This window comes from Sciurus vulgaris (assembly GCF_902686455.1).
Source record: "Sciurus vulgaris genome assembly, chromosome: 4".
Classification (NCBI taxonomy): Eukaryota; Metazoa; Chordata; class Mammalia; order Rodentia; family Sciuridae; genus Sciurus; species Sciurus vulgaris.
In genome coordinates this window covers 158,756,271-158,783,125 of record NC_136464.1, presented here as the reverse complement: position 1 = coordinate 158,783,125, position 26,855 = coordinate 158,756,271, and the positions used below count along the sequence as shown (strand labels likewise).

General features: G+C 40.2%; 1 protein-coding gene across 1 annotated transcript in view; it reads left to right on the top strand.

Annotated features, from left to right (window-relative positions):
• Positions 1-25,800, top strand: part of RXFP2 (relaxin family peptide receptor 2) — a gene marked incomplete at its 5' end in the record, with an annotated part of 46,211 nt that extends 20,411 nt beyond the window's left edge. Inside the window, 11 exons of the mRNA XM_079138411.1 lie at positions 1,065-1,136; positions 2,192-2,263; positions 5,007-5,078; positions 6,011-6,082; positions 9,661-9,732; positions 9,834-9,905; positions 12,981-13,052; positions 15,601-15,830; positions 16,488-16,898; positions 20,156-20,374; positions 25,386-25,800. Coding sequence (XP_078994537.1) covers positions 1,065-1,136; positions 2,192-2,263; positions 5,007-5,078; positions 6,011-6,082; positions 9,661-9,732; positions 9,834-9,905; positions 12,981-13,052; positions 15,601-15,830; positions 16,488-16,898; positions 20,156-20,374; positions 25,386-25,645 — 1,624 coding nt within the window. The 3' untranslated portion in view covers positions 25,646-25,800. The remainder of the gene's footprint in view (positions 1-1,064; positions 1,137-2,191; positions 2,264-5,006; positions 5,079-6,010; positions 6,083-9,660; positions 9,733-9,833; positions 9,906-12,980; positions 13,053-15,600; positions 15,831-16,487; positions 16,899-20,155; positions 20,375-25,385) is intronic.
• Between the last annotated feature and the right edge of the window lie 1,055 nt (positions 25,801-26,855).

The following is a 26,855-nucleotide window of genomic DNA, read 5'->3' as shown; positions in this document are numbered from 1 at the left end:
TAGCATTTCACCACCGTCCAGGCTGAGCCACTAGCTCCATCTCTAGGACTCTCGTGGTGTATGTCTGTGCTTTCTTCAGACAATAAACACAGTGCAGTAGAAGGCTTTGGGCCAGTTTGCTTATCTACTATGGGTTGTCCTGGACCACTGGAAAAAGACAGGACTTCATCCAGAACCTGTGTGTGCCTGACCCAGTTGCCTAATCTCCCAGGCAACTTTCTTAATCTACCTAGGCTTCTTTTTTCTTATCTGTAAACTATAATCATAATTCCTTTGTAAGAGGAATGTGATGAAGATTAAGTCACATAATATACATAAAATGCCACATGCAGAACTCTTCACACGTAGTAGGAGTTCTCCTCTTCCTACCCTCTGGACTCCTCAGAATAATAGGAAATAGCGCCTGGCTTCAAAGGCAACAAGAGAGAAGGTAACTTATTTTCCGTTAGTCTAATTTCTTCTACAAAAGAAAAAATACTACATATAATTTAAGATAGTGGCTTGAATATACAAATATGTTTCCTCTTTCACCTACCAAGTCCTTATGAATGGTTTCACATCCGCTTATTCATTTTAACAGACCTTGTTGAATACATCATGAGACCAAAGAGCCATGTGTAATTTCCTAAAGATTATTTTTGCATCCATTCTTTATTCAGCCATTCAGAAAGTCAAAGCATTTATGGAGCCCATATCAGCCAATAAGCGTGAATTGTGCTGGACCAGGCATCCCGAGATAAAGGATTAAAAAAAAAAAAAAAAACAAATCTGGGCTTATAAGTCTAGCAGGAGACGGATGCAGGGAGAGAAAGCAAACCCCCAGGGTCCAACTTAAGTGCTGGGATGAAAGTTGCAGAAATTTGGAGGAAAGTGATGCTCTTGCCACAGGGTGAAGGAGAAGCTTTCAGGGAAGAGGTACCCGGGTCAAATATGAAAAGACAAGAAGGAGCAGGTCAGGTGTTAGAGGAGGCAAGATGGACATAGGCCTTGTATTTATTTGTTTTTCCTGGTTTTATTTCAGAAATATGTCTAACATTGGAAATATTTTTGATATGTTTTGTCAGAATTCTAGATGACAATCCAATAACCAGGATTTCTCAGCGGTTGTTCACTGGATTAAATTCCTTGTTTTTCCTGTAAGTGTTCATCTTCCTTTCAATACATCTGTTGGCAAATTGCAATGAAATCTAATACTAGCTTACAGAAAAAGCTTTAGAACAACAACAGATCCACTAAAATTTTTATTAGTCATAACCTTTCCTGTGTTACTTCTTCTTGCCCATGGCTCAAAGGGAACAGCTGGTCAGATTATAACGTATATTTTAAGCCTACTAGTTGACATTTTTTTTGGATCCCCTTCAATTTTCTAAAGTCCTGAGGCATGTTTTTATTTGTAGTAGTTGACCAAAGATTCATTTTCATATCCTATTCACTTTTATTATATCCTAACTACATTTAAATCTACTAGAATCTCCCAGGAACTCGACTCCAACTTCATATTTAATGGAGAAAAATATGCTTTTGTTCAGCAACAGTCACTGGAAATTCCAGAATCTTTGTCTTGCCAACAGAGCTGTTCTCATAATTATGTTTTCACTGTTTATTAATATACTAGAATGATTTATTGGCAGGGAATTATTATGCTCCTTTAGAGTTGATCATATAGCATCATTATTTTTCCATTTGTCAGAAGGGAGCACAACGTCATAAATTCATCGTGCGACTTCACATGTTCATGAGTTGTTTTTTCCTCCAAGTCTCCCCTGCTGTCACTTCTTAGGTTTAATTGTGGTTTCCAATATGGCCCTTTAATGTTATGAATGATTAATGTTTCCCATAAGAAGAAACCTTGGATGTATGGCACTGGAAATGATTGCAAACTTGGAATACTTGCAAAATGATCATGAACTTCAAAATTACTACAAGATACATACTTTTGGTTCACATCATAAAATTAAGCTGCGTAATATTTATGCCTAGGATGCATCTCATTCATGGCTTCTTTGACATCTGTTCCTTAGTCCTTGCCACTCACCTATTTAAAGACCACTTTAAAGGGGTAGTTATGTATAAATTCTTCATTCTCCATATTAATTTTAGCATGCAAATCTCTAAATTGTAGGAGGGCAAAACTACTGTTCTTCAGGTGGCATATTATTTTGTTTCTAACTAATATTTCCTTTATGTAAAGGTCAATGGTTAATAACTACTTAGAGGCCCTCCCCAAGCAGATGTGTACCCAAATGCCTCAACTCAACTGGATGTGAGTATTCATTCAAGGTTTAATTTGTTATTTCTTCAGAATACCAAAACTAGTCATGAAGTTAATTCATGAAAGTCCATCTTTGATTTCTTCCCAAAATCAAAAATCTAATCGTGTTACTTCCCAGATTTAAAATCCTTTGAGGGCTCCCAAAGGTGCGAGAGTGATGTTCCCCCTTCCCCCTGAGCTCCCCACACCTTACTTTCCAGCTCTGACCCTATATAATCTCTTTTCCCACCCCTCCTCCAATGCTTTTTCCTTCCAGATTTACTGAGCCACTGGTTCTGCAACCAATTCCCTAAGTACATACTGTTCCTTGAGCTTGAAAATTCTGGCTCCCTTTTTCTCTTGGCTTATTCCAATATTTCCTTCCGAGGTCAACTGAAATATCCCCCCAGGGAGCCATTCCTGGCATTCCGTGGCTGCCTTTTTGCTTCCTTTGCACCTCCTATAAAACTACTGTGTACGCCCCCCCCATTTTCTACCCCTCCCAGCTATCTCAGGGTACTATGATCATGTAATCACTGGTTTACTTGTTCATCTCTCCTCTACTGCTGCTTAAGTTCTTTAATGGCAAAAATGAAATATTTAATTTCAGTACCTCAGTGATTCCACAATGACCAGCACATAATAGGTACTTTGTAAACCTTCATTAGATGGATGTGCTAAGCCATTTCCACTTCTCATTAGCTGATACTTATTTAAAACACTCATAAGTTACCTTATGCCCTCACCACCACTACCTACCCTTCTCTGCCACATGCCTTAATGGTCTCCTACAACAGCCAGGCTGTAACAGCCATTGATGTTCCACCCTGTGGAGATACAGAATGTGCCAGCCCCCAGATCTCCTCTCATAATCCGATCAAGGGACTTGGTACTCATAAAATGATACTCCTGTCTGAACTAAAAAATTCTTGTAAAACTATTAGGCAGTATTGTGTTTACTCACTTTTATTTCTAGGTACTTAAGTTTATATCTATCATCAAAGGCTTTTAAAATAATTGCGGGCTTATAAAAGTGTGCCATTATTAAAAATAGAAATGAGGTCTGAAAACCACGAGAATAAAACTAAGTGGAAAAGTACTTAGGCACTGAACAAGTTCATCTGTACAATAAGAAACAAACAGGAACGAGCAAGAGAATATCAGGGCCCCAGCCTGCTCCGCCTGCCAGCCAATGGGGCAGTAACAGCAGCAGGGAGATCAGGAGTGAGCCTCCGAGCCTGAGTTCCCGGCAGGCTCACTGTCACCGTAGGCTCCCACAAACACCAGGGGAGAAAACAGATACCCAGTGAAAACACAGAGTTGGCAAGATGGCCTGATCACCAATGAGAAAGGGCCCTTATGCCCAGAAAACAGAAAAGTGAGAAGTCAGACCCAAATTGCTCTAACTCAAGGGCAGGAGAAAACCTGTGCTGGCCTGGCCTCTCCCTCTTCTCTCGCCATCAAGTGGGACAGTTGCTCTCGTGACTCCACGTGTTCTAAGGGTGAGAGCATGATAAACATTCTCCTGTTTCACTCAGCGGTACTCGGACCTCTGAAAGAGGGTAGCATTTATTGTATGGAGTCACAGCTTTTCGAATGAAAAAATAATGAGTTCCCGCAAGAATCTCCAAGATGGTTTTAAAGTCGGGTTTAAAGCAACCTGACATAGAGTTTGGTGATTTCAGTGTGACCATGAAGGAGGTCAGAAACAGAAAAATAGCTCTTGTCATATTTGGAGAATTCATAGGAAGTCGACTGTAATATAAGTTGGCCGAAAAGTTGGATTTTTCTCTTCCTCCCTTGCCCTGCTCAAAGCAAGACCACCCAGAAGGGTTCTGGAGGGCATTTCCAGGGTACATGGGATGCCACTGTCCTAAGAATCAGCTGTCAGAAGGAAATCTCCCTCCTGGGCTTTTTGGACATTAGCAGGCATCACAAACAACAGGAGGACTTGCTGAGACACAGGGGGCTTTCCTAGAGTTTCTGACCCAGTGGATCTGGGTGGAGTCTGAGAATGTGCAGTTGTCACACATTCCCAGGTGGTGCCAAGGCTGTGTTCCCACCACACAATGAATGACAACACACGGGCCTTGGCATCCCTGAAGTTAACATGGGAAGGAATCCATGCTTTGGCATCACCCAGACCAGGAGTCGTAGCTTGACTCTGACTCAGGACATGCAAGATAGCTTTAGCCTGTGTTTCTGCTTCAGGAAAATAGAGCCCAAGTACCTACCTGATGTTGGGAGGAATGAGAGAATATAATGATCCAGGACACCTCAGGCACAGTTCATTGTCAGAGCTTTAGATTCAGACAGATCTGATTTGGGTCAGTTCTTACTATGTGTGACCGGGAGGAAAGAGCACCTCCAAGCACCTTGGTTTCCTCTGGTGTTATATGGGGAGTGATAATGTCGCCCACAGAATACCCACCGCAGGAGCCTATAGAAGAACTCCAGAGGCAGATTACCAAGGTTGGACAATATTACCATTGATAACATGGTGTCCAGAACAGAGAGACACTCACTAAATGTAAGGCTGGCCTTTTTCTCAATTTGATTAAGCTCTAATATTAACTGGAAAGAGAAGAGAGCCATTTATAAATTACACTGGCCCAGCCACAGTTATGAGACAAGCATAGTAAACATCAGAATGAAGTAAAAATAAAGTTCAGACCAGCTATGTCACCAAAAAGTATCTGTCCACATATGATTTGTACAAAAAATATTCAAAATACTCTCCCTCCATGACTTTCAGGGATCTGGAAGGCAATCGAATAAAGTATCTTACGAATTCGACCTTTCTATCCTGCGATTCACTCACAGTGCTGTAAGTACCCAATGCGTTTTAGTAAAGGAAGAGAAAACTGATAGATTTGGAAATTCAGAGAAAACAAATGACAATGAATTTTAAGGCAGGGTTTTGTTTGCAGCCTCGGTCTGGAACTACTGTCCTAGGAGAGTGCACAGGTTGATTTATTGATTTTGATGGTGGAGCTGAGCCTTCAATTAAGTTGCCCACCATGGGGGTCTCCTGCTGGCTCCTTGTTCCTGAGGGCAGTTGTCATTTCTGTGTACACTATCAGCTGCACTCATTCCCAAAAGTTCATTTCCTAACCCAGAGGTCAGCAGTGAAATGAGATCACGTATGTTAATATGGTTAGCTGTCAAGGATTCGCTATTACTGCCAAAGACTCTTATCACTTGATGTCTCTCTTCCTAAAGAAAAAAGCAAATAAAATAAAATGTATATAAACATACATATGGTCTTATTCTAAAGGGAAAAGAACCTAACATATTTGATTGGCCAGAGATTCTGACGGGTGATTCTGATTGCTGCTTACGCTTGTTCTGGGGGCGGGAAGACAGATGGATTGGTCAATTGGCACATTGGTAAGCTAAAAAAACACAAGTATTTGTGTTTGTTTGATCATAGTTTTCCATAGATAGTAAGCACTTAGTAGTGTTTGCTGATTGAATGGGTGATTGGAGAAAAGAGTGATGCAGGAAGACTAGCAAGAGACATTTCCTAAAATGATCAGAATCCAAACAAAGACCACACCAGCAGCAGTTGCTCACAGTAGCACCTCCTTGAGAGACAGTGAGGCACTCCTGCCTCAGGTTCCACACCTGAAGATGTCTCTCTTTGAGACTTCAAAGGAGGCTTAGTAATAGCTGCTGGATCAGTGGCATCTCCCAATGATGACTGATTTCTGACAGCGGACGCAAACCCACGGTGCTGACTCTCGCCATGTCTTACAGGTTTCTGCCTAGAAATCAAATTGATTTTGTTCCAGAGAAGACATTTTCTTCATTAAAAAATTTAGGAGAACTGTAAGTAGCATCGTCTACTAGGAAGAATATGATTGCTTCTTCCAGGATTATAAATTTAAATGACTAGTGAGACTGCTTTTCCACTAGTGGCAATCAAAATCCTGTAGACTATTGGATGTTAAAATTCAATTAAGAAAATCAACGTTATCCTAAAGTCAGAAGCACATTAAAAAAATCAGACAGTGGGCTTATTATGGAGTTGGCCTGCTCTAGTCTCCCTACCTATTTTCTTTGGGCAATTTCATGAGTATGTATGTTTGGGAGTCAATGAGTTTCCCAGAGTTTCTTAAACACAGAGATCATTTATCTCTAAGGGCTGGAGTATAGCTCATTCTCAATAAAATGCTTGCTGAATGAATAACGGACTGACTGAAATGATATTTACTAATCATAACTGTACAAGGAATGAAAATTTTTATTATCTCTTGAGAAATTATGACTTTTGTAGCACAGGGATAGGGCTCATTAAAAAATATTCAAGGAACTCATGTAACTTTTTTCTGTTCAAATGTTTGTTTTATAAATCTAAACCTTTTTTGTTTTAAAACCATTTGTTTTGCTCCCCACATAATTGTGTTATCACTGGAAATTAAACTCAAGTCTATTAAATTAAAAATCGAAGCAACTAGGGTAAAGAAATTGTCCTGCTAATTGGGACCTTAAAATGGAAATCAACATCTTAAAAAAACCTTTCCCCCTTTCTTTACATCTTGTTTTTTAATCCAGAAAGGACTGGAGAAAAAAGAAAATAAAAGTAATTTTTAAAGGAATTATAAAATAATTCATGAACAATTAGGACAAATCAAATCCACAAATGTTTATTAAATGCCTAGAATATACAAGGCTCTGCATAATGAAAAATATCATCATTTTATGACATAAACCTGTTAAGAATAGAATTCCTCAAAGGGCCATTTCTTATCAGGCTCTGGAAAAGGAGTATGGACTTGAATCCCAGGTTGGGCGGGGCAGGGTGGGGCAGCAGCCTAAGACCAAGAGGGACTTATTTTAGATGTAAACTTAAGGAAAGAGTGATATGGACTCCATATTTTGACATTTTTCCTAATCCTCATCTCATTTTACATGTCAGTAGATTCCCCCCAGTTAAGAGACACTAGCTTGCTAATTTTAAGGCCACTTTGCCTCTGAGCGTCAAGAAATTCACAAGTTGCTAGGCTAAACCTGAACAAGGCATGTATGTGTCTTGAGTCTACAGGTGTTGAATAATTTGCCATCATAGCATCAAACTCATCCTAGGAAGGAAGAAGCACAGTACATGAGGCCCCTCCATTCCTTCCCCCAGAAGAGTGTGCTTTATTTTTCTGACACTTTGAAGGGCAATGTCTAGGCTTATGAGATCACCAGCATCTTGCTCTATTGCCATGTTCTCTCTGACCCATACACACCTGTGACTCTCTTTCTGGGCCATGATCCAGCTGTGCTCCTCCTCTCTGAGACTCCAGATCAGAATTCCTATCTAGCAGGACCTGGGGCTTGGATGCCATGATCCCACCTCAAAAGCAGACTGTTTAAAACTACCCTGACAGCACATCTTCCCCCGTTGCCAGCTCCTTTCCTGGACTTGCCCTCACAGTAGCTGCACCGTCCTCCCTGGCTGTCAAGCCTGAATGAAGACTGCTCCCTGGCCGCTGCCTCTCTCTTAGTGTGCTAAGTTTTCTCAGACCCGAAACCCTGCTAATGTCCCTGTTAAGTCTTCATCAGCTCTCACCCGGCCCTAAGAAGCCTGCTACCTGGTCTCTCTCTTCGGACTTTCTGGCATTTCTGCCTTTCTTTCATGGTCCTGCGAGAACTGTCATCCCATAACCCAGAACATAACATGCTACTGTCCTGCCTAACGTTCTCTGGCTCCTTGTTGCCTGATGTTTGGCAAAGTCCTTGACATGGCTCTCAAATGTTAATGTGCAGAAGAATCACAGGTGTATTAGTTTAAATGCACATTTTCAGGATTCCTCCCTGAGATTCTGATGTGGTACCTCTGGGTTGGGTACCTGAAATGGGATCTTTCTAAGAAACCTCAGTGATTCTGATGCCTGGACTGTGCAAAAGACCTCCTTAGAGTGTATTTATAACCCTCTCACCTTGTCTCCATGGACTTCCAGGCTCACTTTTACTACATTTCCCCCACATTGTTTCTCTTTTGCCCATACTGGACCACTTGCTAACTCCTGAAGACAACATTCAATTCCAAGAATCTTTTTCTCTTGTCACACTTTACTCTCACCTAAAATGCTGCTCATCTTTTACGCCACCTGAAATCACTGAGCTTTGTTTAAACATTTCCTTATGTCTCAGGCCAAGGTTGTTGACTCCTTTCCTCTACCCATTGTCTTTTCTTCTATGATAGCATTTGCTTCATCCTTTCCTTGATTTATAAGCTGGTTGTATTTGCCCATTTTCTATTGCTATAACAAAATACCTGATGCTGGGTACTTTATGAAGAAAAGAAGTATATTTAACCCATGGTTTGGAGGCTGGTGGTCCAAGATCAGGTAGCCCCATTGATTCAACTTCTAATGAAGGCATCATGGAAGATGGCATTATGGAATTAGCATGTATAGAAGGGGTCACATGTTAGGACAGGAAGCCAGAGAGGGATTGGGGTGAAGCTTGCATTTTTATAACAACTCATTCTCATGGGAACTAACTGGAATCGCAGGAGAACCACCTTAAGGAGAACCACCTTAATCTCTTTTTTGACCTAGACACCTCCCACAGGGCCCCAACCAGCATGAGTTGTTACTCTAAATAAAAGCTTCTTTAGGGAAAAGAACTGTCTTACTTGTAACTCCCACATTTCCGTCAGCAGCTCCAAAGTATCAAGAACAGTTAAGACGTTTTGTTCACTCTTAATTAGGCAACCGTGCATCTGTTTTATCTTTCACATTTTCTCTGACGCAGAAAGATATTCTGGATTCTTAAAGATTGTTGATTTCTTCTGATTTTACCATATCTCTTTCCCATACTATAGAGTCACTTCTTTACGGTTCTGTCCAGATTGAATGATGCTATCATATTGAATTCTAAAATCTCAATGGCTTATACAAAAATAGTCCTATGTAAGAACGTATTAAAAAGGTGAAACTTTGTCCATTCAAGATTATGCGGGTTGATCCTGAGTGACTAATACTCACTGTCTTAGTTGGAATGCAAAATAAATAGAAGACGCAAGACTTGACCTCAAAAAGTTTATTTGGATAAACAAGAGATCGCATACATGAAGCACGTAGGAGCCACAGAAGCATGTGTGATAGTACAAAGAGTACCTAAAACAGAGGAAATTAATCAAAGCAGATATTAAAGCCAGGATGTGTTGGAAAGGGTGTGAGAGGAAATTCCAGACAGGAACTGGATGACAGAAATGTCACAAGTCTGTAAGTGATGGAAAACACATCCATCTGGCTGACTCATATGGCCTTGTTGTGTAACAGGTTATCAGGTTAGTTAAATTGGATTCATATTTTCTGTTACATCAAATGGGATGATGATAACTCTGCAGAGTGATAGCTGTGTCACTTATTTCCAATGTAATTGCTCTGGGTTTTCACTGTCATCAACAGGGATCTGTCTAGCAACACGATAATGGAGCTACCAGTCCACCTGTTTAAAGACCTCAAGCTTCTTCAAAAACTGTAAGTTCTTCTCATGATCTTCAGATGTAAATGGCAGCATCTTAGGTTTCCAAAATAATAATATCCATACTTCTCTTCCCCTTCCTCCAATGGTAAAAAAGGAACCTGTCATCCAATCCTCTTTTGTATCTCCACAAGAACCAGTTTGGAAGTCTTAAACAACTTCAGTCTCTGTAAGTAAAATATTGCAATTATGTCCATTATCATTTTAGTGGATGTATTTTACTTAGAGACACATTTATTTTTAAACGGGTGTTTCACACACAGGAGCATGTACCCTCAGGGGACTGTGAATAGCTCTGCTACCATCAATTATGTACTGAATGACAACAAAGACTCATTTTTTTTTTTACCATTCAGTTGTATAAAAGCCATTTTCTGTGTTTGAAACATATATCACTTCTTCCTCAAAACTGGGTTCATTACGGAAAAATCTTATACTATGATTTTGACAAAAAATTAAATTTGCAATAATTTTGTTTCTAGAACTTTGGAAAAAACAAATTATGTAAGATTTGCGTTCTTTTCCCTCTTCCCCTTTTTTATGAGCAACTACTTGAAACCAGTCTACATTGCATGATTTTTACTTTTCAATAGGCAAAAAAATTCTTCCTCAAATATGAAGTTAGATAAGTAATGTTGTTTAGTATCTCAAAACACCAATCATTTTAGGTTTCAATGGTGCCAAAATTCTGCTCGTTATTCTTTGAACTTCATGATTTCTTTCCCCAGGTGACCAATTGTTAGCTAATTCATGTGTTTGTTTTAAACAGAGAGTATACTGTCTTACCTGATTTCAGCCTGAAGCATTTCTTCATTAAATTCTAAAGATTAATCCTTAATATAACATTTTATTTTTGTTAAATAGGTTTCTATTTGAAATTAATGCAAGATTAAGTTCTCTTCCAACAGATATTGATGAATATCCACTGGTGAAAAAGACTTGCTTTCTGCTCTCAAGAAGCTAGAGTGTTAAAAAAACAAAATATATAAATAACCCATTGGTTTTAAATATAAGAACAGACCGCAGGGTGTGGATAATGTGACTCTGCCCTTTACACACCATATAGTGTATTTCTGAAAGTTGAAATATCAAACCACCACATGGTACCTTTCTGAAAGTCAAAGCAATAACTATGTACTCTGTGCTTTTCTTCCTTCATACTTTCTTTACTAATTTCTTTCTTCTAAGATTCACTTACGTGTCTATTTCACAAACATTTATTGGTCACCCACTTATATATCATACTGCTTTATGCACTCAGGATATGGTGACCTCTGCATTTTGGGATATTAGAAGGTATTAATCACATAAACACATCATCCACAGAAAGCTAAAACTGTGATTATTCAGAGAGGAACAGAGAGCAAAAGAAAGAAGGTGAGAACCTTTGGAAAGGACTCTGAGTTTCTTACTAGAATCATCTGTTGGTTCAGTAGTATAGAAGCTCCCTCAAGTTCCAGAGAGCAAGGTGACTCCTCTATGAAGGACCCAGTGGGCAAAGGGAACTCAGAACCATTTTGAGAAATCCCTATTCAAATTAGCCAAAAAGAAACAGAAAAAAAGCCAGGCATCTTTCAAATCATATATTTAAAGCAAAAGATTATCTTTGTTATAGATTTTTCTTCCTTCATCTCTTTTCTAAAACATAGTAGCTTTAATTCACACCATCCTAAATAAGGTCTTCATTCAATCTAAAGATCATCTTCATTTGTAGATGTAATTGGATAAATTAAGAGTGTAGGGCTGGGTGTAATGTCACATGACTATAATCCCAGCAATCCAAGAGGTTAAGGTAGGAGGATCACAAGTTCAAGGTCAGTCTCAGAAACTCAGCAAGGCTGTAAGCAACTTAGCAAGACCCTGTCTCAAAATAGAAAATAAAAAGAGCTGGAGATGTGGCTCAGTGGTTAAGCACACCTGAGTTCAATCCCCACTACCAAAAAATAAAAGTGGAGGGGTTTTCATTGAAGCCCCTTAAGGGTATCTAATGAGAGCTGGAGGAATTACAGAATTCCCACTGTTATCTTAGAAAATGATTGTCCTTACCTGGAGCTTCTCTTGCTGTCTCCATGGTTTTCCCAACCCTAAAAACACATAAGCCAGGAAGAAATGAATATTTAAATCCAGTTTCCCACAAAATTCACTTTGGTGATGTTCACAGGTTGGAAGTATCAGCCCTGAATGGAACTTTCTAAACTTCAAGGCATCACTTATTAGATCAAATTGCAGAACAAGGGCTGGGGAGATAGCTCTGTTGGTAGAGTGCTTGCTTTGCAAGCACAGGTCCCCAAGTTCAATCCCCTAGCACTGCCAAAAAAAAAAAAAAAAAAAAATGCAGAAAAATCCCATACTCACAAGACAGCTCTGCCTGTTTTGATTGATTGATTTTTGCTTTGCTGAGGATGGAACTCAGGGCCTCACACATGCTAGTCAAGTGCTCTCCCACTGAGCTATAACCCCAGCCCCTTGGTTTTTTTGTTTGTTTGTTTGTTTAAAGCAACCTCCATTTCATTATCTTCTAGTTCTTTAAGTTGGAAGTACAGGCCAGCTAAACTGGGTTCTCAGGGGGGTTTTCTCTTCTGCCAACAACTGGAGAGAATGCTCAGCTTTTAAAGGGCTCGTATAGAATACATCCATCCATACTTACATGGCTCATGTGATTAGGTGAAGCCCACCCATATGAACCTTCTGGTGAAGGATGATGTTTCATCACGATCGCAGGCTCCATCCATTCTCCAAGGGGAAGGCATTGTAAGAGCAAGGGTCTTTGGGGGTTGTGTTACTCACCTCTTCATCACTGTGACCATTTACCTGACCATAACAACGTAGAGGAGAAGTTTATTTTGGCTCATGGTTTCAGAGGCTCAGTCCATGGTTGACTGACTTCATTACTGTAGGCCTGAGGTGAGGCAGAACATTATGGCAGAGGAGTATGGAGGTGGAAAGCTGCTCGGCTCATGGCGGCCAGGAAGTAGAGAGTCCCTTGCCATCTTTAAACCAAAAAATGAATGAAAATGTTCTATTGAAATGTAATTCCGCCTGTGAAATGACAAAACGAACTCCAGCTTATAGGAGGCTTAAATAGAAATGACAATATTCTAAGAAAACATCAAACATAAAATATAAAATTTCCATCCCAATTTGAACAAGTGACATAAAATTTTGATTGGAGGACATGACAAAGAAGACAGTTACTAAAAAGTTTAACCCTAAAAACATTAAACCTATTGTGTGTATTTTCCAGAGACCTGGAAAGGATAGAGATTCCAAATATAAACACAGGAATGTTCCAACCCATGGAGAATCTTTCTCACATGTATGTATGTATGAAAGAATGGACGAGAAAGCATAGTGAAATGTTTCACGTGTTCTCGTGTCAACTGTCTACTGTATCACTGCAATGTGTTTTAATGCAACAAAAGTCTTTTTATTGAGAACTTTTTAATTTTGTCACCTTTGGTCCCTGTTCAAATAGAGTTCAATATTATGATGCGCCGACATGAATGACCCTTCTCTCTGGAAACACGATGTTTATCCAATTGAGGCCCAATAAGAGATCAGGGTACCAGAATGCCACATATTACACAAGATGAAGTCACTGGCTAAATGGTACTCAGGCGACCTGGAAACATTAATTCACCTCACATGAATGAGCAGTCGGCTGCTCTAAGATTTGAGACCTTAGGAAGAAAGGTGCTATATAAATTCCAGGTGTTGTTACTGTTACTAAGTGCACTACAAAATGGAGGTAATTAATCTTTATAGTAGTTTTTGTTAAGTCACTTTAATATATTTGGCTAAAGTGCACTAAGTTGTGTTAATATATGTGTTTATAACATAATCATTTCTTTATCAACTGTATAATCTATATGTTCATGATTTCAAAAATTAACCATTGTTATCCACAAAAATAGGGAGGACTCGTAAGATCACAAGTTGGGTGCAGCAAGTGGATCAAAGTGTTGATTGAAGTGTTGGTTCAAGGTGCTCTTTGGGGAGAACATTTTGTTTATGTCTGTGCCACAGCAGGCGTGAGGGATCAGTGTTGGACGCAGACCCACCTGGTTGTGTTCCTTTCTCTTCCTGTGGCACCATTACATAAATATTTAAAGAGGCTATCATTTCCTCATTGTGGGCAGAGGTGAGGTTTTCTTAGAATAGAGAAGGTTGCCCTTTTTAGAACTCGATAGAGAAACTTCTGTTTTCAGTCTAGACCTCAAGTCAAGATCAGGAAGGGCCAGCCAGTACTAGCTTAGCTCGTTCCCTGCTGAGCGACTGATTCTTTCAGCTGCCCTGTCCTTCGCTCATTGAAATAACTCCACCTCATCACTTCCACCCCTTCTACCTGCCAACTGGTCACAGTGGAAGAACTTAAAGAAGACAGTGGAGATAATGGAATCCCAAAAGAACCAAGAGGTCAAGTCAGGGAAAAGAAAAAAAAAATGAGACCTATGTCAATTCCTTTAATTGGATGCCTTTAATTGGATGTTAGGAAGGCAGACTGTGTCTCTACCTGACACACCCAGCTCCCGATTGTCCATCACCCACGGGTGCCCTTCTAGGAAATATCTGTTGAGTACCTAGCAGGTGCCAAGCACTGTTCTAGATGCTGAGAACAGTGACAAACAAGAGATTGTCTGTCCCACGGAGACTCCATTTAGCTTTAGAACCACAGTAAATGAGCAGGTATTAAATGCTATGAAGATAAATAAAGCAAAATGAAGAAAGGAATAGAAGGATTTGGGTGACTTAGGAAGAAGTCAAAGTGATGTGGCATTCGAGCAGACCCGAATGGAGGGAGGGAGCTGTCCTAGCAATGTCCAGGAGGAGAGTCTTCCAAGCAGAGAGAAGTAAAAGCAAGACTCTCAGAAGGGCCTGCATCTGGCTTGGGTGAGGACTAGAAGAGCCATTGGTCTGGGCGGAGCAAGGCAAGGTGGCTCAGGGCAGCCTGCGTCTCATCACAGCAGGCCATGTCATTGTGACCAAGGAAAGCTTTGTTTAACTGGCTTGTGTAGAAACTGAGTTGGGAGATGACAAAAAACAAAAAGGAGTAGACTGGAAGAAAAAAAAAAAACAAAAACAGAAATGAACTGAAAGAGGTAATGAAAGAAAAAGAAGAAATTAGTTTAATAGGAGAAATCCCCAAACACACAGGTTTGGGGAATGGCCATAAGCCAAATGACCTCACCAATTCCAACACTTCAAGATTCCCCAGCTCATAAATTCACTGACCACAAACACATCTGAACAAATCTGTATTTTCCTCTAGAAATTAAGTGCTTCCAGACCCTGGTAAGTAATCTGTGTTCAAGGCGGCTACTTCTCCTCCCCACTCCAGTGAGACTGAATTTTCCTAGTCTCAGAGACCATCCCTTCCTGCCCGTGTGAGGGGAAGGAGACACTTTGAGGAATCTCACTGTTTCATACTAAAGACAAGTCAGGGGTGTTTTCAGTGAGCTACAGCAGGATTCTTACATCCCCAGTTCAAGTCCCTGGATGTTGACTAGAGATGGATTTAGCAATAATAATCTACTTTTAATAATACCCAGTGAGAGAATAATCCAATGTGAACATGGAAAAAAGTAGAGCCCCTGAACTTCAAACTCCCATAACCTCCCCTGCCTCTCCCTAGCCACGCCACTTCTGAACTGCTATGTCCTTTAGGTTCTTAATCTCTAAAAGGATACTGCCTAGAGTAACACATTATTTGATGAAGAGCCCTCTAGTGACATAGTCACTACAAACAAGAGCAAACAAACATAGCGAAGTTGCGTGCCTAACCTAGAGTTGCAGCCTGATAGGACTGCGGCTGTAGTTTCTGTATCATTACTGTAAAGTGACTCTTTTTTTCCCTTTGACTTTAGTTATTTCAAAAACTTTCGATACTGCTCCTATGCTCCCCATGTCCGAATATGTATGCCCTCGACTGACGGCATTTCTTCATTTGAGGACCTCTTGGCTAACAATATCCTCAGAATATTTGTCTGGGTTATAGCTTTCATTACCTGCTTTGGAAATCTTTCTGTCATTGGCATGAGATCTTTCATTAAAGCTGAGAATACAACTCACGCTATGTCCATCAAAATCCTTTGTTGTAAGTATGTTTCCTATATAAGTAGACAGGATATCTTCTGTGAGCTGGGTGCTAGAGATATATAGTATGTGCATATATATTATAGAAAGAGATCTTCAACAAATGGCATTTAATATGAAATATACATATATATACATGCATATATATATATATATATGGTGGGAAAATTTATTTTCTATATATAAAGGTGGTTTTCTTTGTAGCTATATTTTAGATTGGACAATCTTATAATGACCTAACCCTGGGAGTTATGTTATGGAAATGGGGAAACAAAATGATAAGCCAAGTAACGGATTAGGGAGATAGTTCTGTGGGTTATAAACTAAGCTTAATTAACTTCAATTACAGTAACACCCACTCTTCTCGAGCTCAGGAAATGATTCCTTTTATTCACTGCCAGTAGTAGATGCTTGCTATTTAAAACTAACCCTTCCCCACAAGAAGGCCCCCCTCCTTCCTTTTTAACTATATAACGAAGTCATGATGTGGTTGGTACTTTAGAAATAGACAGATTTTGAAGTCCATTGGCTACTTGGTATTCCAATAGATACATTAGTTCACTTAACACAGGTCGAAGGAGCTAGACAGACCTAATCAGAAAACTAAAATGAGAGACGCTGAGACCTACCAACAGACACTGGGTTGATTCATCCACAGGTGCTGATTGCCTGATGGGCATTTACTTGTTCTTCATTGGCTTTTTTGATATAAAATACCGAGGGCAGTATCAGAAGTATGCCCTGCTGTGGATGGAGAGTTTGCCGTGCCGCCTTATGGGGTTCCTGGCCATGCTTTCCACCGAAGTCTCTGTCCTGTTGCTGACCTTCCTAACTCTGGAGAAGTTCCTGGTCATTGTCTTCCCCTTCAGTAACATTCGTCCTGGGAAGCGGCAGACCTCCATCATCCTCATTTGCATCTGGACGGTGGGATTTTTAATAGCTGTAATTCCCTTTTGGAATGAGGATTACTTTGGAAACTTTTATGGGAAAAATGGAGTATGTTTCCCACTTTATTATGACCAAACAGAAGATATTGGAAGCAGAGGATATTCTCTTGGAATTTTCCTAGGTAAATTCTATTCTTCATTTCCTGGATAAACATCATTTTAATACAAATACCAAAAACTTCAGCAAAGGTAGTTTTGTCTATTTCAGAAAGTAAACAAATTTAGTCAAGACTACATCCTTGTGAAAGAAAAGTTCTACATATTTCTAGAAGCTTTTATTAAACTTTTTATTGTAGAGATATAGTGCAGAAAACAGACATGCTATCGGGATTTGTGGATTTCTTTTTTATTATCTCTACATACCTTTGAATTCATGTTTGTATACAGTCTTTATGAGCTGAAGAATCTAGTTTAGCTGAGTCCTAAAACCCTACCCAGTTTTTGAACTCTTTTTTTTTTTTTTTTTTTTTTAACAATCTAGTTCTAAGTTAAATAAATAACAATAAAATTCTGGAAATTTACTAGCAGGAGATTATCTGAATGGAAATGCCAGGAAGACTTATCATCTTTGGTAAAGGAAACTTTTAAACCAGCACTATAAGGATGCCTAATAAGATTCTTTCCTTTTCAGTTGTTTTAATTCCTCCTGATTTTTTTTTTTTTTTAGAAAAGAAGACCCTATATCCTCTATTATAAATGAATGACAAATTGAGCACCTTAAAGTTTTTTAAAAAATTCTACTGTATAATGTGTATTAATTCTGCTTAATCTTAAAACCACGACAGCATATGATCATTTTCTGTTCCCCTTCCCTTCTTTCTCCTCATCAGCATGCAATCAACAAGCTCTGTGGTCCTTTCTTTGTCATAAAGTAATAGTCATCAAACTGAGCCTCTGTCTTATGCTCCTTCCAGCCTCTACCTGCTGCTATTGCCTCGGTTTGGAACCTTAGCACCTCCCCTCCCTTAGCACATACTGGTCTTTCTACCTCCAGGCCTTCCCTCCTCCCATTTATCTGTTCACCACCATTATCATCTCCCTGTGGATCAAAAAATTGTGTGCACCTCTGCTCAGAGACCTGCAGTGGTTCCCTGCCACTTTCAAGGCCAGGTTTAAATGAGTTACTTAAACTCATCCTGACCCAGCTCTAACCATTATTCCACGTCTTCTCTGTCTACTCATTTTCTTCCTCCTCTGGAAAATAAAATGCTCCCTCTGCACCACTCTGATAATACTCCTCAGACACAGCCCTGTTGGGTAGCTTTTGTTCATAGATCTGCCCTCCCCCCCCCCCCCGCCACGCCTCTCCGTGGTGGAATAGGTGGTTCCTTGGATTCTTCTGCACTGTTTCTTCCTTGATCCAGACGTAGCTGCCTTTCCCGGACACACACGCACCCCACATTACATTCCCCAAGTCAACAAGGATTGATGTGTCACCTGCCATGGGCTGTGCATTCTGTTGGGAACTACAGGTGCGACAGATCTCGCCCTCACAGACCTCCCTGGCTAGAGAGGAGGATGGAGACCAGTAAACAGGTCCTTACATCACAGGCGGTTAAAAGCCATGATGGAGGAGTACAGGATGTTCTAGGAGTCCCAGACCTGAGGACCAGGGAAGGCTTTTTCCAGTAGAAAGGAATCCAAACTGAGGTCCAAAGGATGAGGAGGCATAGCTAAGTGAAGGCAGAGGAAGGTGGGTGTGGGGGCTGTGTGCCAGGAAAAGACACAGTGGAGTCCAAGGTCCAAAACCAGGGACAGGCCTGGGCAATGGACTAAGGAAGTTTGGTGCAGCTAGATCTTACAGTTAGAGTCCACTACAAGTGTTAAACGCCCATGATGTATTTCAGATGATGACGAGTGAGTAGCACAACACACACACACACACACACCCCGTGTCCTCATCATCCTTATTGTCTGTCTATGCTTGGTTTGCATGTGATAGGAGTTGCAGAACTCTCACTAGATTACTTTTTTCCTGTTTTAAGAATATACAATTTTTAAGTTTTTTTTTTTTTTGTTTTGTTTTTGTTTTTTTTTTGTTTTTTTGTTTTTTTTTTTACAGCAGTTTTAGATTTAGAGGAAAGTTTTAGAGGTAGCACAGTTTCCCCTATTTTTTTTTTTTTTTTTTTTTTGGGAGTCTGTAGAAATATTTATTTTTCACCAGCAATGAAAATTTGATCATATTTACTAGATCAGGGGCTGAGTACATCAGCTTCCAGGCCTATACATTATTGGGAAAATGTTCTATTTCTTATGAATTTCAGACATTCATGCATAAGTCAGAACATACAGTCCCCCTACCTGCCAACAAAACAGTTTCCCCTATTATTAACACCCTTCCACTACTACCATACGTTGAGAACACACACTTTTCATCCTTTCTGTAAGTCTGTTTTCAGAATTTGGTCCTGAGGAACATTTTCTAACAGTTATTTTATTTTCTGGTCTAAGGTAAACCAGTTTTATAAAATTCTGTAGTTCAGCTTTAGAGTGAGATTGTTTGGGATAAAAAAATAGCCTTGAAAGCAAAGTATTTTTCCTAGACTTCACCAGTCTTACATACGGTCTAGGCTAAGATTACCATGTTTTAAGCAACTGAACATATGTGCAAATTTTATGTTCACTATGAGAAATGAGATGATCTCCTAGGATTTTTATTACAGCAAGAATAAAGCAAACTAAGTGACTACAAAGTCTGTGCCACAGGAAGAGTTAGGCTAAGTGAGAATCTTGTGAATCTATTTGGCCCCAAGAGTGATTCATACAGTTGAATTTGTAACTTTTTTCTGTCTTCTTTTTCTAAGATGAGTCTAAAGGGTTCTGAACCATGGTAGTTTAAATTACTGTGAGCAACCTAGAGAAAAATAAACAAACCAAAAATGCATTTTTGTTCTGTGTATTATTTTTATTTAAGACCAAACTATGTGAGGAATAATGTTTTTGAGGCAATTATATTCATGATAAATTCCAAGGCTATCTTATTCATATGTATAAGATAAGGAAATGGGGTTGTATTTATTTTTTGAGACATGTATATGATTATAGTAATCCCTTAAGGTTTGAATTTGCAGAGTGTTAAAAACAAAAATAGCTTTTTTATGTTTTAGAAAAGCTAGAGTTTACTTCCTAATATATCTAGATGTAAATTTCAGAAGTCTATAATTTTTTCATAAAGGATTTACGTCTTTGACATCTTCTTGAGTTAGAAAACCCAATTCCTTAAACTCAGGAATTTTAACAGAATACCTCTAGGCTGATACAAAAGAACGCTTCTTGGAAGCACAAGTTTAAAAGGTGCCATATTTAACATCTAAGTTCCCCAATATCTTTCCGTTGACTTATACACCTGAAATGTTAAGAGATGTGCTTTTCCCAACAGGTGTGAACTTGCTGGCATTTCTCATCATTGTATTTTCCTATATTACTATGTTCTGTTCCATCCAAAAAACTGCCTTGCAGACGGCAGAAGTGAGGAATCACATCGGAAAAGAGGTGGCTCTTGCAAATCGCTTCTTTTTTATAGTGTTCTCTGATGCCATCTGCTGGATTCCTGTGTTTGTTGTCAAAATTCTTTCCCTCCTCAGAGTGGAAATACCAGGTCAGTACCTTCTATCTTTCTCAAGTACATTCCTTGCTAATGCCCTTTGTTGGATGAGACCAGAATCTAGGATTGTGCCTTATACATAGTCGATTCTCCATAAATACCTATGACTTGCATATGAAGAGTTATTTTTTCCTCCTAGTGTTTTGTAATTGGAATGGTAAGATGGAAACTCGGTAGTGGTGTAACCCAGGGAGAAAGTAATTCTGAGCATCTTGCCTGCACCTGAACTAGGTGGTGGTTCTCTACCAGGAAGGTGGAAAACAACAACAACAACAACAGTAATAAAATATACATGGCCAGGTTCCACTCAGAGCTCTCAGTTTTATCTCTGGAAGCTCAGGCATGTACCTGGGTGTTTTACTAAAACTCCCCTGTGATTCTGATGCATACACAACTGGTTGGAATCACTGGTCTATTGTGTGACCTTAGCCATGGAATGTCAGTCACACTGGACTGTGTGGAGTGCTAGCTGTTCTGAAGAAGTGCCTCATCCAGAAGACCAGGTTTCTCAGCTGACAGTCTTACTTCAACAAGAGAAGACCACCTTTCATTAATTAGGATTCTACCTAAAGTCATTTCTGGGATCTAGAGATCACAATCATCTAGGGGCCTCCCAAGACTCTAGCCTGACTCTTGGTGAGTTAAAAACTCACTGTTTTGATAGATAGTAGATCAATAACAGCCATTGCAACCTTTTTTCCCTCTGGCTTGTGCACAGTTGTGTGAGACTGTCAAGTATCTTGCTGTACCATGACACAGGACGGCCACAGTGGTCCCTTAGCCTATAGGCTTCATCTTTACAAGCAAGTATAGATGTCCCGTGAACCAGGTGCGGTGGGAGTTAAAATCAGAAGGGAGATCAGGACTGAACACGTGGGAGCCTTTCTGGCCTGGATGATAAGAGAAGAAACCGAGAGAATTTGTGCAAGATCACTTGAAGAGAACTAGTTGTACATGAAGAGGAGAGTTCATTCAATATTAATGGTCACAGATGTTCTCTTGAATAGTGTCCAATCTATGACCACTACCTGGACATCTCCATGTTTACGTCCTGTCATTTCAAATTCAGCAGGACTAAACTGGACATTGGCTTCTGTTGTTTATGGAATAAAGTCCAAATGCTGGGATTAGCATTATAATGCTTCTTATCTCTCACATTACTCTCACATTTTCTATGATCAGACCCTTTGGAATGATGAGGCTTTCTTTCGCCTCTGCACTTTTCTAAAATGACGTCAGCCTTTGCTGAACTCTTCCCTCTACCTGGATTGTACTCATGATCCTTTCTAGTCTATTAACACCCCTTGTAATCCAGCAAGGTTCAACCCAAGTACTCCTCCTCTAAAATGGCTTTCCAGACCTCTCTTCACCCATTTCCTTCCAGTCAGATGCTTAATTGTCCCTGACATCTTGTTTGCACTGAACTCCTCCCCTTCCTGAGTCACCCCACATCAGCATTGGTTTTGAATGGATCCATGGCTCCCTCTAGATCATAAGCTTCAGAAGCAAAGGGACCACATCTTACTTACCTTTGAATTTTCCAAAGTGCTTTTCACATAGGTTATTCTGGGCTAAGAAAAAGCTTCTGCTGGGCTATGACCTAAGAAGAATGACATGTATCAGCAACACACAGGCTGCCCACAGCACATAGCTTCCCTGGTTGATTATAGAAGCTGAGCTCATCCAAGATGGTGGAAAGGATAGAGTTCATTTCATCAACCTCCCCACTCCTATCTCCACCCTGTGATGTCTTCCCCACTCCAGGCACTCCTTCTCCTGGATCTCGGGGGCAGTTACAAGGATCCTACATGAGGGAGGCAGGAGATCCAGTTTCCTGTCCTGACCCAGTCATTGATCCATGGAGAGAGCTTAGAAATGTCATCTCACCTAGATGATCTCTCAAATTTCTTTCACTTTTTAATATTCTGTGAATCTTAGCTCCTTGAGGCTTTTTCTCTTTTTATTAGACCCTGAGGGCTGTCAGAATAAAGTATCACAGAAACTTACTTTCTCACAGTTCTGGAGGTTAGAAAACCAAGATCAAAGTGACCCCACAGGTATTGTCACCAAAGGAGGGTCTCAGGAGTTCCCAATGAGGGGAACCAACTCAGGACAAATGAGGTCCTTGGCACATGATGTTTGTAGAGGGACAGTTGGGGCTGCACTAGAGGTAGGACCAGGGCAAGCCACATGGCCTGGCTCCAGTCTTTCTAGTGCTTGCGCATCGCCCTCAAGTTACTTTTTGCAGGTAAAAACATAGATCTAGGCCCAGGTCAAGGGTACAGATTAAGGACAGGTGTTGCTTAGGCATGCTTGCTTCACATTTAAAAGGTCCATGGGTGTTTCCTGCATTTCAACAGCTCTGGGGCGCTTCTTTTTACTGCATCCCCAAATTCCTATCTCAGTTTGGTTTTTCTTGGGGCTTCTATCATTGTCGTTCAGATGGAAGTCTTTGCTGCGTCTTCGTGTGGCCTTTGCTCTGTGTGTGCATCCCAGGTATCTCTTCCTATGTCCTTAATTCTCCTTCATATAAAGACACCAGTCAGATTAGAATAGGACCCACCCTAATGACCTCATTTTAATTTAATCGCTTTTTAAAAAGCTCTGTCTCCAAATATAGTCACATTCATAGATCCTGGGACTTCAACATATGAATTTGGTGGGGTTGGGGAAAGAGTTTGGTCCACAGAACTCTCTGATTTGGAATCAGGAGACATCTGGTGATCAAGGGCATCTGATGGCAGTAGGAGTAATCAGCCCCCTGGGAGAGCCTGGACAGCCTAGATTGTGATCAGCTTAATTACATGCTCCATGAAGGTCCCTAGAACAGGAAAAACTGTCCCATGGAACACGACTAGGCCACACCTCAGTCCTCCTCTACATTTATGCTCACTACATGAAAGTTTGTCTGAAACACCTGGGCGGATCTAGGAAAGAAGTCTATCATAAAGCCCTTCTTGCTTGTCTGATTGCTTGTCTGACTCCTCCCAGTGCTGTAGGAAGTGCATGTCACTGACCTTACCCACCCTGTCCCCACCCTCCAAATTCTGGGTTGGGCAGGTCATGGTATGTCACTGATACTATTGAGCACCAGCCCAAAAGATAAAACCAGCTTAGCCCTCCTGTCTCAGAACTCAGCTGTTCATCTTAAGTTAGGAGTCTCCCTGAGACTGAATAGGAAGCCTCACACAGAGTACAAATTACACATGGAATCTTCCTGGCCCTTTTCTCTTTGCCTAATTGAAAGCAAGGGTTCTCAGGAACTGTTTCTCTGACAGGTTGGGGGTAGGATTACTGTTCATAATTCCTTTGGTGGGGAACCACCAACAAAAAGCAATCTACTTTGCTTTTCTTCATTTATTAACTCTTCAGATAATCTGAGTTAAAAAAAAATTAGCAACAAATAATAGAAACCTTGAATAAATCTGAGATAGGATATAGATTTTATTCTTTGATTCTCTTTCCATTTAAAAAAAAAATAAGAATAAGGAAGAGAAGAAAGGATGGGGAAAGAGGGAGGCAAATACAGGAGAGAAGAGAGAAGAAAAAGGAGGGAAAGGAGGAGGAAGATGAAGTAAGGTCAGATAAGCAGAGAAGAAATGACAAAGAAAAAGAGGAAGAATTAAAATACATAAAGAACCAAGAAGGTTCAAGAGAAGAATAAAATTACAGTAACTAATGTAAGGAATCCCACGAAAACCACGCCAGACATGGGAAATCACATAAAGGAGTTTATTAAGCAAACAGAGTGTCTTCCTGCAAGGTAAGAGAGAAAATGAGAGGAAAAGAAAGGGAAAGAGAAAGGGTGCGCGCAAGAAAGAGTGCGAAAAGCAAGGAGGAGAAAGAAAGTGAGTCATGGGGAGAGAAAAGCAAGAGAGAGAAGATGGCAGTGAAGCTATCTTTAAGAATCCCGCTGGGCTAACAGGGGACCAGTAACGGAGAAGGATACTTGCAAACTGACTGATGAACCAATAGCTAGCTAGGATGTTCATGGATTGACAGTAGTTGGGTCTTACTACACAGTTGGGAGGTCTCTGAACTTTTAACAACATGGAAGGAGGCAGCATCTTGGTCGGTTGTGAGAATTTGTAAGGGGATGTCCACAGAGGTGAGCAGCTAAGCCCCCTAGGTGCAGCCAAGTCAGCTACCACCAGCCTCCTTGTACAGAGAAAGTCAGTGAGGGTTAGAGATGGCAAAAGATTTGTCCAGGGTCACATGAGCTAAGGCGTGTCTCACCAAAGGAGCAGGCTGCCTTTAAAGGAGGAAAGTGCATTTCATTCAAACCCAGCGAAGGACACACTGGAGAAGGACTCCATCTTTCCAAACTTCTCCTCACAAAAAGCCTTTTCTGACCTCTTTCCTGAATATTCTACTAGCATACGTAAGACTGCACACAAAAGGAATTCATCAAGGTTGGGGGACACATTCTTCTTTCCTCTTCAAATCTTCCCACCTCAAAAATGGGGTCTCTGGCACACAAGGGCAGGAAAGTAAGCCTTGGGGACTGGATGGAGTTACTGCCAAGGTCAAATCTGGCTTCTGGACCAGAAGTTGTTCTGAGCTTGTTCTAGTGATTATTTCCTCATTTCCTTGTATTTCTATAAGTGAAGGCAAGAAAAACACATGGCATGGCAATTTCTAGTTTACATATTTTTCAGCTATTTCCTCTTGTTTTGTCACAATAATCTGCAGGATAGTTCTGAAAACTGAGAAAAGTTAAAGGGGAAGACTTTGAACCTGTAGCTCCAAGTAAGAAGAAACTCAAAGGTCTTATGTCGCGCTCTCATAAAAAGCATTGGCTGCAGTGCTATTTATGTTTTGTCTGTTTAAATCCTCACCTTCAGAAGGGGGTTGTTTCTCAGTGGTAGAGTATTTTCCTACCATGTGCAAGGCCCTGGGTTTGATCCCCAGCACCAAACACACAAACACACCCTGACCCTTGATTTTTTTTTCCTTAGTGTGTACGTTTTCTCCATTCTTTTTCATGCTTTTTTTCCTTCTCCAGGCACAATCACTTCCTGGATAGTGATTTTTTTCCTTCCAGTCAACAGCGCCTTGAACCCAATCTTGTACACGCTCACCACCAGTTTTTTTAAGGACAAGTTGAAACAGCTGCTGCATAAACATCGGAGGAAATCCATTTTCAAAATTAAAAAGAAAAGTCTATCTACGTCCATTGTGTGGACAGATGACTCCTCTTCCGTTAAACTTGGGGTTTTGAACAAAATAACCCTTGGGGACAGTATAATGAAACCAGTTTCCTAGCCATAGGTCTGGATCACTGGACGTTCAGGGGTACCTAAAACAGGTCTGGCTTTGGGAAGATGGTGACTGCAACGCTTTTCATCTTGGTCAGTGGCGACCCTTCTGCCCGGCGGACATGGTGGAATGAATGACTTCTGGCCCTGCCTTCCAGTGACAACTCTTGATCTCCAGCAACTCAGCACTCCCAGCCAACCCATGAATGCCTACGGGTAGACACAGCACGGTCTTCTTTTTACATCAAGTTGCACTGTCCGTAAAATACCTTCACAACATCTTATTCCAGTGTTATTGTGTTCCATAATAACATAAATCTAGCATCTCTTTCCTTGCTCTTATAGTATCAAACAAAATTATGAGCATCCTGTGGATGCTTTGACAGCAGAGGATTTCTGAGATGTTCCACCTACACCAGGTCTTACCTATGGAGGCTACTGGAGTAGCAACTTTGAAAGCCAAACTTCATACAAAGTTGCCATATCTAACAGATCCAGAGAGGCACATGGTTGACCCTTGGCACGATTTGCATTTTTGGCTTTTATTTAAGCTCAGAAGACCTAAGATCCTTTGAAGCGGTGGCTATGATTTTTGACTACAGATGCAATGATATTGACTTTGTGTTTGTATTTAAAAATACAAAATACAGCTAATAATTCAAAACAAGAAAGCTAAGATATTTTTTAAAAAAGATATTTTTCCTAAATTTACTCCAGGTACAAAGGAAAATTGGGCACCCCAACTGCCAACAATTATATTTCAGTATTTTTAAAGTATAATTTCTTTAGAGCAGCATTTCTATTCTTGATAACTTCTGCGTTCGTAGAACACACAGGCCAGAAGTCTCGAAGAAAATTAGAACAGTGGTTTGATTTGGGACCATTTGTTTACTTGGATAAATCCCTCGACACACACACACTTTTTTTTTTTTTTTTTTAAACAAAAAGATCAGTATAGTTTGGGTTTGTTTTTTAAAACTGAAAAATGCTTGTAAAGGCCTGGATATTTTTTTATACTGAAAGTTTATATGTGAAGAAAAAGAGGTAAATAAAAATATATTTTGCATTTGTCCATATTTTATTTAACATTTACTGAAAACCATGAATAAGGTTTACTGACTGTTAAGCATGTTCCTCCTGTAAAGAATATAGCCAAAGGTCTGGGGATATAGCTCAGTTGGTAGAGTGCTTGCCTTGCAAGCACAAGGCCCTGGGTT